At 37.2% G+C, this 12590-nt stretch overlaps 1 protein-coding gene across 1 annotated transcript in view; it reads left to right on the top strand.

Annotated features, from left to right (window-relative positions):
- Positions 1-2925: 2925 nt before the first annotated feature.
- Positions 2926-12590, top strand: part of DYTN (dystrotelin) — a 47032-nt gene continuing 37367 nt past the window's right edge. Inside the window, 4 exon segments of the mRNA XM_006921385.1 lie at positions 2926-2944; positions 8508-8582; positions 11231-11432; positions 12322-12407. Coding sequence (XP_006921447.1) covers positions 2926-2944; positions 8508-8582; positions 11231-11432; positions 12322-12407 — 382 coding nt within the window.

Here is a 12590-nt window from a genome sequence, read left to right as displayed (position 1 = left end):
CTTAATATAAGATATGGAATTGCACCAGGAGGAAAGTACAGTAGTCCCCCCTTATCCACGGTTTCATTTTCCATGATCTCAGTTACCCATGGTCAACTGCAGTCTGAAAATATTAGATGGAAAATTCTGGAAATAAACAATTTATAAATTTTAAATTGCATGCTATTCCGAGTAACGTGATGAAACCTACAACCATCCTACTCCATCTCTCCACGGACACAAATCATTCCTTTGTCCAGCGTCTTCATGCCGTATGCCCATTAGTCATTTAATAACCAACTCGGTTATCAGTTCAGCTGCTGCAGTATCACAGTACAGTATTCAAGTCACCTTTATTTTACTTAACGATGGCCCAAAACTCAAGAATAGTGATACTGGCAATTCAGATATGCCAAAGAGAAGCCATAAAGTACTTCCCATGTGTGAAAAGGTTAGTATAGTATGATAAGATATTTTGAGAGAGAGAGGAAGAGAGAAGAGAGACTACATTCACTATGCTGTAATTACAGCATATTGTATAATAGTTCTATTTTATTATTATTATTATTATTATTATTATTATTATTATTACTATTATGATTCTTGATCCACATAATGCCAGAGATTTGCTCAAATTTTAGCATGGCAGCATTCAGGAAAACATTCCAACCTCCCCCTATTACCAATACTTCAAATATATCTTGATGCAGATATAATGGAATATAAAAATTCTAAATATGATTCCAACTTTGAGTCTGCAGCACTCAGGTATAGACTTTATGTGAGATAAACTTAGTCTCTTCCTACACAGTCTTATCTGCTCCCAGAAAATCAATAGGTTTATATAGAGAAAGGCAAATATTTTTCCCCCTTTCACTTGACTATATTTTTGCCCCATTACTAATCAATTTTCATTTTTTTAAATATCCCAAGTTTCAGTTTTTAAGAAACCAATACTGTGATACCGATACTTTTCAAAAGGAAAGGAAATAAGTTGGCTATCTTTAGATATTATAATCACTTTCCAACAGATTTTTATTATGGGACATTCTGGAGTAGATTAGTGACCACTTATCATAATTGTCTTAGGTGACTCAGTTGGGACCACAGACTTGTGGCCCTTCTGGTTCTCTAGATACTGCTCATGGAGTAATATGCCCGTGTTTTGGGTTCTAACTGTTTTGAAAGACATGTTAAAATCGACTCTCTCCCTCTTCGGCAGCTACAGACATTAGCTGTAAAGTTCTAATACATTTGGTTCATGCGATCTAGTTTGTTTTTTAAACACTATTAGAATTAGAAGACGTTTGTTTGTAATCTGAGCTTCTTAAAAAACACATTTTCAGATTAAATTTACAATTTGAGAGGAAATGTCCTTTGTAACAGATTATTTTTATCCTTTTGAAGACTTGCATGACATCTGATGCCTTTTTAAAATATGCAACCGTGCCTCTGTTATTTGTAAAAGAATTAATCAAATAAATTAGAATATCTTATCTGGGTTGGTTAGGAAGGCGGCTGTTACCTGGGAGGCGGAGCCCTTCTTACTGTTTCCTAATCTCTATGGCAACCCCTGATCTCTACAGCACCCAGAAGATGTCTTACTCGCCTCTCCTCTACATGAAATTAATACAGAAACAGCCCTTAGAAATAGAGATGTTGGAGTGGCCTTAAATTATTCAAGATCTTTATTACTAATGAATGCACTTCTGCGAGCCCTTAAAAAAAACAGTGTAGATTCAATGTCACTGTTTTGCATGCAATTACTGAGCAGTCGGGATAAGACAGCCCCTGTCCTTAAGAATACCACATTTAGAAATCTGTTATTTCTCAGCTTTTCCCTCTTCCAAAACTGCTGTGTAATTTGTACAGAATGTTTGACTAAAACACTTCTCCAAGGAAACTAAGAAAGGTAAGGACCTGGTGGGGAAGTGGAGAGACTGTATCTCCAGCTGCACCATGGTTGGGACAGGACTGGACCCTCCTACAAACTTACCACAACTTTTCAAAACAAATCTTACTTAAATACAATTGAAACCTTTCTTGTTTTTACCAGTCTGGAATTATCACTACTGCTATCATATTTTTAAAGAACGAATGTAATCAGTGTTTGCTTCAGTTTCTCTCTTTGTAAAATGTTACTTGTTTGTCCTGTAGTTTACACCTTGATTCATTCATTAGAAGGGGGTGGGGGGAGTACTATTTAAATTTAACATGACAGTGTAACTTTTTAAAACAATTTTCAACTGCTCATTATAAAAAAGTCTTTTTCTTCGAACCGTATTAGCTTTTCTTATAGCATAACTCATTTTTTTGTTGTTGAAAGCCAATATATATATGTATGTATTGAGTTTGAACAATAGTTGCAACATGAAACAATAGATAGCTAATTTATTACTCTTTTTAAAATAGAATATTGAATGAATTCTGTATATATACACACACGTGTGTGTGATGAGGTATTTAAATTAATAGTATTTGTCTGAAATTTAATATATAGAATTGTTTAGCATAGTGGTATTAGAAATTTAAGCATTAAGAGCTTAAAATTTTGTCCTTCAAAATTTAAGTAAATTTACATTTTCTCAATATGAGAATTCAGTTCACTCCTAAAATTATAATGCCTCAAAAGTTCTAAGTATTCACAATATTAGTTTCAGGAGCTGTCTGTTCTCAATTACCGATACAGCTCTAAATCCCCAGAAGCATAAACAGTATAAGACCAGTATAAGAAAACTCTACCCCTATGCTTCTTGTTTTTATCCTCCCAAGAGACTTCAGAGTCTTTCTAAACACTTCAGATTCTTGTTCCGCTGATGAAATGACTTTGTTTCATTGTCTTTTTGCTTCAAGATCCTCACGCTTTTACTGCAAAACCTTCACTTAAAATATTATTTCCAGTTACGAGGATCCCCTTGCCATCTGTCATTCCAAGAAATTCTTGAAATGGACCCAGATAAACAAGGTGAGTATTGTTGTCAAATTTCTGAGCACAGTTTGTAAACAAAAAAATTAGGCACAGATGTTGTATTTTTAGACTTCTGAGTTGTAGTAGAGTAGATATTTGGCAAACTTCTGGCTGAAAAAATAAACTATTGGGCAATTAAAAAGTTGTTCTCATCTAAACAGAAATTCATAACGTATTTAAGAGTATTTGGTCTATTGTCTACAAAGCACCAAAAATAATTTAACGATAGACTTGGTCTCAATATAATTACATTTTAATTACAAAAAGTGGCTTATCTTATTTTTAAATTATCATCACAGTTTACTGTTAAAATGGCATCACTCTATCATGCTAAGCAAAATAAGTCAGACAAAGGGTTGACAATTATGTGATTTCACTCATATGTGGGATATAAAACTGAAAGCAACAAATGAACAAGACAAACAAAAACTCATAGATACAGACAACGGTTTAGTGGTTACCAGAGGGACGAAATGGGGAGATAAATAAAGGAGTCAAACACACGGTGACAGAAGGAGATTTGACTTCGGGTGGTGAACATACGATTCAATATACAGATGGTGTATTATAGAATTGCACACTTGAATCCTATAAATTTTATTAACCAATGTCACCCCAATAAATTTACTATAAATAAATAAATAAATAAATATAAATAAATAAATAAAAATAAATAAATAAAATGGTGCATTGCCTCCCAAAAATAATATCACTGTAGATATTTTCATATTATGGGTAGTTTACTAGACTATGTGGGCCCAAAGTTAGAAGAATGGTCTCACAGCTGTCGCCATATGAATATTTGATAAATGGATATAAGGAAACAAACTCCCCTTTCTTCTAACATCTCTAAATGGCAAATAGGTCCAGGACCTGCATGTGACATTTTTATTATTGGATCTAGTTGCAGCCTTATTCCCCTAGCTAAAATCTAGATTGTTAACTTTACATGTTTCCTATAAAATTCTATAATCGCTCAAGTTATTTATCTAAAACAACTTCATGAGTAATTCAAATTATCTTTGGGTATCCCAAATTGAGACCGTCATTTTAAGAAGCTTAACACAGAGCAGTAGATAATCCATTCAAAGCCCAATTTTTTTCTCCCTGAAGGAAGAATCACCTGGAGGTTTATTTTAAAACGCTGGGCTTCACCTCCACAGTTCATGATTCAGTAAGTCTGGGCTGGGGTCTGAGAATGTGCATTTCTCATAAGTTCCTAGTCGATGGTGATGCTGCTTGCTTGGGACCTCACTTTGAGGACCACTGGCCTGAAATATCTATTTCTGGATCATTAAACCAGATGATGGACAGTTGAAAGAGGTTTTATTACATTCTTAGTATCCATAGGAAATGAATGACACATATTGATTTGGCTAAAAAATAATTGTTTGAAGCAAAACATATTTTCCAGTCAAAATGCTTCCATGAACAAGATCATATGTAGCTTGCATTATTATTTCTTTAAGCATCTAAAACTACTCTATTTATAGCTTTGGGCCTGATATATCCAGCAATTCCTTCCTTTCTTGAGTTTTCACTACCAGCAGGGGGAAAAAAAAGAAGAAGAAGCCTTGAGGAAACAAGGCTAGTGGTGAGTCACCTGGGACACACATTCATTTTCCACGTCGTACTGTATCACAGCTTGCTGTGATATGCTGCATAACTTCGTCAGATGACACTGCAAAACATAATTTGACAGGAGTGTGATGGGCCAGATGGTAGAATAGCTACATTTCTTCCACCAAGAGCAGCATCTGGGAACCTGCGGAGTCCCTAGTTCGCTGATTCTCTGTATTCATCTGATGCATCTGAGAGGAACCAGGACACAAGGCTGGGCCAATTTCCAAAAGGAAAAAAATATTGGGCATTACACTTTTGTAAATTATTTCCAGACTGTTATCCCTACTCCTAATTTGTTTTACTTCTCCGGACATAGGGCAGAAATGTTACTGGCTTCTCCCATTTTCGAACATTGGACTCTTTTGTGAAAACTAAGCATTTTTAAAATATAAGGAAATAGTAAATAACAAAAGATTTAAAGCGACTTGTAGGTACTTTGAGGCGGTTACACCTGTTCAAAACAAAACAAAACAACAAAAAAAAAAAACAAAAGAGGGTGAGGGTTCTTAAACAAGATGGCTTGTTTTGGTGACATTTTTAGGCATAGCCCACATTCACCTGAGGTAAGTATTTCAACTTAGGATCATATATTAATCAAATCAATGTACGTTCAGGGAGGGGCCTTTGGTGTGTTCTAACTCCTCTGATAGGGTTCGGTCTGATAGAATTCAGTGCCATGGTGAGTCTGGTAGGGTTCAGTGCCAAGATCAGCTCAGCGGTTTAGCACAGTGCCAGGCACTCAATATCCATACGTGTAACAGATAGGACTTTACTCCGCAACACTCGAGGGCAACAAACATCCTTTTGCAAACCAAAATAAAGTCACTGTAGCTTGGTATGAAATTTAGACTGAATGAAGTTTAGGAGCAAGCCATCCCTTTGAGACAGACAGAAACCTCTAAGGTTTTTATCCTGAACATTGGTCTGAAATGTTCAGACCATTTGGTCTGAAGTGCCATTGTGGCCACCACTTGCTATGCTTTTTCTCTTTGGCTTTTGGGTCCATTTGAACACATGGGACTCTATGTCAAGATTAGACACAGAGATCCTTGCCATGCCTAGTGTCTGGTCTCCCTGGTTCCACCATGCAAACGTTCCCTCCATTTAGTGAACTAGTATAAAGGCAGACCTGGAAATGACCTCCAAACCCCAACTCCAGACAGGCCTCTCCTAGCTTCCTGTCTCGGCATCAGCCTCTCTCCCTCACCAGGAAAAAAGAGAGAGCCATAGCTAGAACAACATGACATCATGACTGGTTTTCAAAAGTGAAGGAGAATCCAGAAATGTGTGTATGAGTCCGGGAGGAGCCAGGAGAAACAATGAGGTTGAGGATTCAGGACGTGGGAATCCAGGTGGTATCTCATGCACTAAAGCCCCTCTCAGAGGGAACCTATTCTCTTAGCCACCAGCACTCTTTCACCCTTTTGCTGGTGAACCAGAGCACCTAATTTGCTTCAGAAGAACAACTTCGCCCTGACTTTAGTCCGTGAAATTCTGGTAGTGTTGATTCCAACGCTCCCGTTTCCATGAGTGGCATTAATATTTTGATGGGCTTTTCACACTAAGGCTGGAGTGGTGTTGGCTTCAGGGTCACCCCTCAAACACAAAGAATCTGTCAAATCTCTCAAAGGAGTGAAAAGAGTGTAGATGTTGGAAAACAAAAGAATAGACATGGAAACACTGCCTTTTTATTTTTTAAATTCTCCCACTGCTGCAAGAACAAGACATAAATGTTGCCATAAATTATCCTGCTACGTATGTTTAAATCAATGAAATCCAACTGAGCAGTCCCTTACTTGTTTTGCTGAGGGTCTGTTTAGCAAAGGCTAAAGAGCTGGCTGTGTTAATAGTCTCAAACACTGTTCAAACATACATACCACTTTCTCCCAATTTCCTGAGTTTTATGGTAAGCGGCTGACATTAAATTGGAAACTAGTTTTATTTTCCTCAAGGCATCTCTCCTTCAGCATAATAAATACAAGTAAGTCCTGAGCTCAAAGCTTGCCTGCATGTAAAACCTTGCCTCCAAGTTAGCATTAAGCATATAGACTCTATTTAATTGAAATTTGTTATTACAGGACATATCGGAGAAGCAAAGTTGCATGGCAATTCTTTCCAGTTTGTGGCTGGTTTCCTCTCTCATTTGCTACTGTAACAATTCTGAATTTTCACGTACCTCAACATTCCAGAATGTTCCACTCCGCCATCTCCTCATCACTCTGAGTGAACGTGACCAGAACTTCATGAGGAAAACAGAAGGCCTCTGACATGCACTCTTCTGCATACCACCATCCTACCTTTTTGTTCTCCCTCTCAGGGAATGAGGCACAGGCTTCATGCCGAAGCTAATTCCTTTACCTGTGTACCCTCGCCCAGCCATTGTCTTCACTTTAGGGATTGTATTAGTTAGCAATATTTCAGTTGCTTTTGACAGAAAAACCAACTCAAAGAGGCTTTATTATTTTATATAATTAATTACCCAAGGCAAGACTAGCTTGCCCTGGGCCCAGAAAATGTCCCCAGGATGTGGTTTCTCTCCATCTCCGAGTTCATCTCTGCTTTCCTGTGTATGTGTCGGTTTCATTCTCAAGTGACACACCCTGACAAGAGAATAACTGCTGCTTCAATCCAGGATTCCAACTTCAAGTCCAATAGAAAAAAAAAAAAATTAGTTTTCTTCCCTGATAACTTGAACAAAGAGTCTTTGATTCGAGTTTCATTGGTGTATTCTTTGCCAGAATTTGGTGATGTGCCCATGTCTGGGGAGGGCGATGAGCCCCTCACTGACTGGCCAGGCCAGGGCCACATGTCCCTCGTGGAAACAGGAGAGTTGGAATCCACACATTAAAATTTTATGGACTAAGTTCAAGGGTAGGTGATTCACTAAAAGAAAGGTGAATAGATGCTGGTAGCTAAGGGAATAGGTTCCCCCTAAATGGGACTTCGTTATACCAGGTATCACCTGGATTCCCACATCCTGAATCCTCAACCTCATCATTTCTCCTGGCTCCTCCCCTCCGATCCTTGCCTACATTCCAGAATTTCTCTTTCAAAAAACAATTTCGATTTTACATGTTGTTCCAGCTATGGTTCTCCTGCCTTCCCTTCAGATGAAGAATCTTGAAAAAGCAGCCTCTTTCATGTTTTTTCTTCACCTAACATTTATCAGTCAGTCCTGTGCAGTTTGATTTTTAACCCCATGACCACACTGAAACAGCTCTTACGAAGCTCTCAATAATCAAGTTAATCATAACAATCCAGAGGCTACTTTTTAGTCCATAGTTGATTACCTTGTGGCTTCCAGGTACTGAAGTATTGGCTTATCTCTACCATCTGAAACTCACCTTCCTTGGCCTTTATGCCATTGGTATCTCCTGGTTTCTTTGGCTTTCCCTTCTCATTCTTTCGCTTAGGTCTCTTCCTCTTCTGTTACTGAAATGATTATGTGAATGCCACTAGAAATTAAGCTCTTCATGGTGGGGATTTTTATCTGTTTTGCTAACTGCTATATTTCAAGGGCCTGGAATCATGCCAGGCCCACAGAGTAAGAGCTCAATAAATATTTGTTGAATGAATGGATAGATTTTTGAGTCATTTTTTATATAAATACATGTATGTACATATGACTAGAATATATTAACAAAGTTGAGTTTATATAAAAAGTGGACAGATTTGTGGAGGAGTACTCCTCACTCTTTGGTGGATTCCTTAATTCGGTGGGCTCGGAGGGTGAGTCTAGGATCACTTGTAGCCTCAAATAGTGTAAACAATTATAATTTGTTCCCAGGTAGGAAAGAGAACCTTAGACCTTAATTTCTTTGCCTACAAAATAAAGTGGGGCTACGTGATCTCTAGAATTTCCTTCCAGAGTGGGAGATTTATCTAACGAGATGGTTCTTGTTATATTGATCCATGTTATTTCATGTTTTCTTTACAGATGCTCTTAATAGTATTGAGAATTCCATTTATAGAACAGCCTTCAAATTGCAATCATTGCAAACCATGTGTCAATGTAAGTACGGCTCTCTGAAACACTTGAAATAATCTGATCCTGATGTGTGATGTGAAATTCACAAAGAAAACAAAAATTCATGTGAGTGACTGCCAGACTACAGTCTTGCTCTGTGGATTTCCTCCATTTGTAACAGAGAAGGCGGAGGGAGGAGGGGACACCATGTGTGTTCAACCCAAAGATAGCTTCACTGGCTGAGATAGAAAATGATTTTTGGATGAGGAATTTCTTTTTCTCTATTTGGTTTCTGCAAAAATTTTTGGCTTCCTCTTCAGAGTACCAATATTAAGGCAAAATAAAATTACAAAATAAGTTAGTTTAGAATCTGTACTTGTAGATTTAAGTGTGGACATTTTAAATTCCTTCTACCACATAAGATTTGCATTTTTCAACTTGTACTTCTTATGTCTCTCTGAACATGCAAAGGTAAGTTCAGATGAATAATCTTTGGGCCATAAAATTTAAAACTATCTCAAAAATTCCCTAGGAACAGTTCTTTTGCATTAAATTTATATCTGATTAAATGTTATATTTTTCTTTTCCTATATTGTTATCTAGGTAAAATACAGTAAAATATAGTAAAAACATTTATCCCATAAAAATTCCCCAAAATAAAATAAATTGGGTCCTGGCTATGAAAAACATTCAGCACATCTAAAGTTATTGATTTCTAATAAGTTCTATATTGCATTAAAAAATCACTTCATGTGAAATGAGTTATGGCATTTATCACATCAGACCTCAAAGAAGCTATGTTATATATACGCCATTTCTCCTAAAGATTGAATTTTTTATATTTTGCTTTCTGCCACAAGTTACATAGACAAGTGATTTTCAAATTGTGCTTCATGAAGTGTGCATGCTTGTGAAGCAGGGCATGAAAGGATTAGCAAGGTGGGAAAGGAAGTATAGGCAAGCCAGAAAAAAACAAAAAGACCATCTCCTCAAACAGAACAACTCTACATTTCTCTATTTTCTACACTGCATTTCTGTATAAGGGTCCTCTGAAGAAAGAATTCTTGGCTTAAAAAAAAAGGGGTTTTTTTTAATCACTGATGTAAACAAATAAACTGACATAACTATTATTTATTATTCCAGGGAAGGGTCAACAAAAGGCAGAATATGCTCACTAAAAATCTACCCTCAATTATGCTCTTTTACCTGGAGAATTTCTCCCATTAAAGAAAGTTAGTATCAAATGTTTATATAAGCCTTTGTCATTAATGTCTGGGTAGGTACAAAAAAACGTAACTCGAGGATGTACTTCTTGTACTTTTTATTATCCCTGATATCATACACAGTAAATATAAATAATACTCATGAGAAATATTAACAAGACACAAAATTAGTAGTTAAAAGTTCTAGAAAAGATGTCCAAACAAAAATTTGGAAACAAAAATGTCTCTAACAGAGATAAAACATACCACGAACTTCAGGCAGCAGGATCTGGGGAGCATCATTGCAAATCTTCTGGTGAGATTAGTGGACACCACTATTCTCTGTTTTGTTGTGATTCAGAAGTTTCAGCAGAAGACACAACTGCTCTGTGTGCAGCATGTCAGGGCGAGGTGATAGGTTTTGCGACTGAGTAACAATAAAAGATTTTGCAGCCTCTACCACCTACAGCTAGGTTTTTTATTAAAGTCACATTTTGAAAATTACTTCTCACTTCCTTAAACTCTCTCCTTAAAAGCAGTATCAGAGAACAAATAAAAAATTTTATTATACTTGCTAGATTTCCTATCTGTGTGGTTGATTTATGAAGTAGAGAAAAGCACAGGATTTTATCACTTCTCAGGCTGACGCATTTTAAATGCCAGCAGCTCTTGGTGCCACTGACATCCCCATCTCTCAGATGACACAAATGGGTGTATATTCATTTTGTCTGTCACTCTCTGTCTGCAGGAAGCCATAGGGTTAGTTCTATTTCATTCTTCCTTTATATTCATTGCTTTGTAAAAATTTTAAGAGGTGGTAAAAGAATACAAGAAAGAAATAAATCATTATTTTTTGTAAGCAGTTTGGGTTTTATTTAGTGCCTTCTCCAGATAATACTACTAATGGAACCAAGATCCAAAAAAGAAATATTATTGAGGCGAGGGTGGGACGTAAAGTCTAATACCAAATTCAGCAACTTCTCCTTTATAAAGATCACTTGGTGTTTTAACTAAGGCAATTGCATTTTGACACACGATATTCCTTCTGAAGTTAGGGCGCAGACAGGAAAAACTATATTTGAACATGAAAAGTCAATTTTCTCAATCCACTTTAAGAACATAAAAACGTTTTCGCCAACTATTTACCACAAGGCTATTTTTCAAGTTTCTCTCACTTTTCCTCCTTTTAACTAATTTTATAAAGCAACATAATAAAGGTTACACTGGCAATAATGTTACAACTCTGCTTTACTAACAGATGTACTTTTCCAAAATCAAATTGACTGTCAAAATAGTAATGTCTCCATTATACACAAGAGATATGTGTCAAAATGGTGGTCGTATCTAACTTCTTTTAAAAGAAATAGCTGCCATTAAACAAACAGTCTTCATTAAACAGTCTTCATTAAACACTAGATGACATTTGTTTTGTTTGAAGCCTTTTGTTCCCATCAAGAAAATAAGACTCAATTCTTCGTTCGTTTTCTACAGTGGATTTAATTGACAGTTCTCTGGTTCAGCATGTCCTATTGCATCAACGTTTCTGGGAAGCAAGAGAGAGCCCCCTCTCCGTGCAGCAGCTTTTCCAGGCCCTCCAGGAGCTGTTTCAGAGAGTCAGGGTGGCAAAACCAGGACAGGTGCATCCCAGAACTCCGGAACTCATTCTGAGCCTTCTCACCACCATGTATGACAGGTGAGGGTGTGGAGGTTAGGCTGTGACCTCAAGAGTGGTGGTTAGCTGGCACTGGTCATTGACTATTTGGTGTTGTCTAATGTTTGCTTGAGGCTTGATGTATAAGAAGACTTATACGTCACCTCCCACAGACCCACCTCCAAATTCCATCACATTGGGGGTTAGGATTTCAACATATGAATTTCAGGGGAACATAAAAATTTAGAGTAAAAAAGAAATATCACCCCAAAATCTGCTGCACAGAGACAAGTACAGTTTAGCCATCTGGCAAATTCCCTATAATGTTTCCTTTTCTAGTTTATTATTTATTTTTTTAATTGCACAAGTAATGTATAAACATGTTCTCAAAGCCATTTTTTCATGATTTCGACTTCCTTAAAGATTAAGCTTTTGACTGCATTTCTAATATCAGTGCCTGCCTCTGACAGGCCTCCTGCCTGTGATACTTGCTCTACAGGTTTGGAACCTGCACAGCCAAATAGGATCCGAGTGAGAGACTGTAAACTAGTGAAGTCCTTTTCGGTGTAAACGTTTGCTCCTTTCGATTGTCTTTGGTACCTGTCTCTGTTGTTTGGTTTCCAAGCGTGTGGGTCCTGAAGGAGTGAGACTACCTGCTCCACGAAGACAGGGTGGCCCCCTGTCTCCCCAGTGCATAGTACAGTGCTGAGCACAGAGAAGGTGCCCAATAAATATTTGTTGAACACCTGAATGAATGAATGAATGAATGAGTGATAAAATATTTTAATTTAATTCTTAGTCCTGTCCAATTCTAGATACAGGAAAACATCTAGATACAAGTAAAGCTTGAACTGTTACACCATATCAAAAATGTTCGTTAAGAAAATCTCTGCTTTTCCTATTCTCTTCTCTGTGTTTTATTGCCATGCAGCACAGGAACTGGTTTTCTCAAGCTTGTACCTGCAGCCGCTGCCTTGATTGCCCTGTCAGGAGACAGCCCTCTTACAAAATACAGAGGTAAGATACACAGGAGTGTTGAGTGTGTGAGGCATAGCGCTCTCCAAATCTCTAACACATCACCATCTTCACTCGCTCCCGTATCCCAGACACCCAGGCTCTTGTTTGGCACAACTTGGAATTTTCAAGATGTCAATCTATGCTTTCTAATTATTCATTACCTGGTTATCCTTGATATTTATT

The sequence above is a fragment of the Pteropus alecto genome, unplaced genomic scaffold (genome assembly GCF_000325575.1).
Source record: "Pteropus alecto unplaced genomic scaffold, ASM32557v1 scaffold3, whole genome shotgun sequence".
In the NCBI taxonomy this organism is placed as follows: domain Eukaryota; kingdom Metazoa; phylum Chordata; class Mammalia; order Chiroptera; family Pteropodidae; genus Pteropus; species Pteropus alecto.
This window is presented reverse-complemented; position numbering and strand designations above follow the sequence as displayed.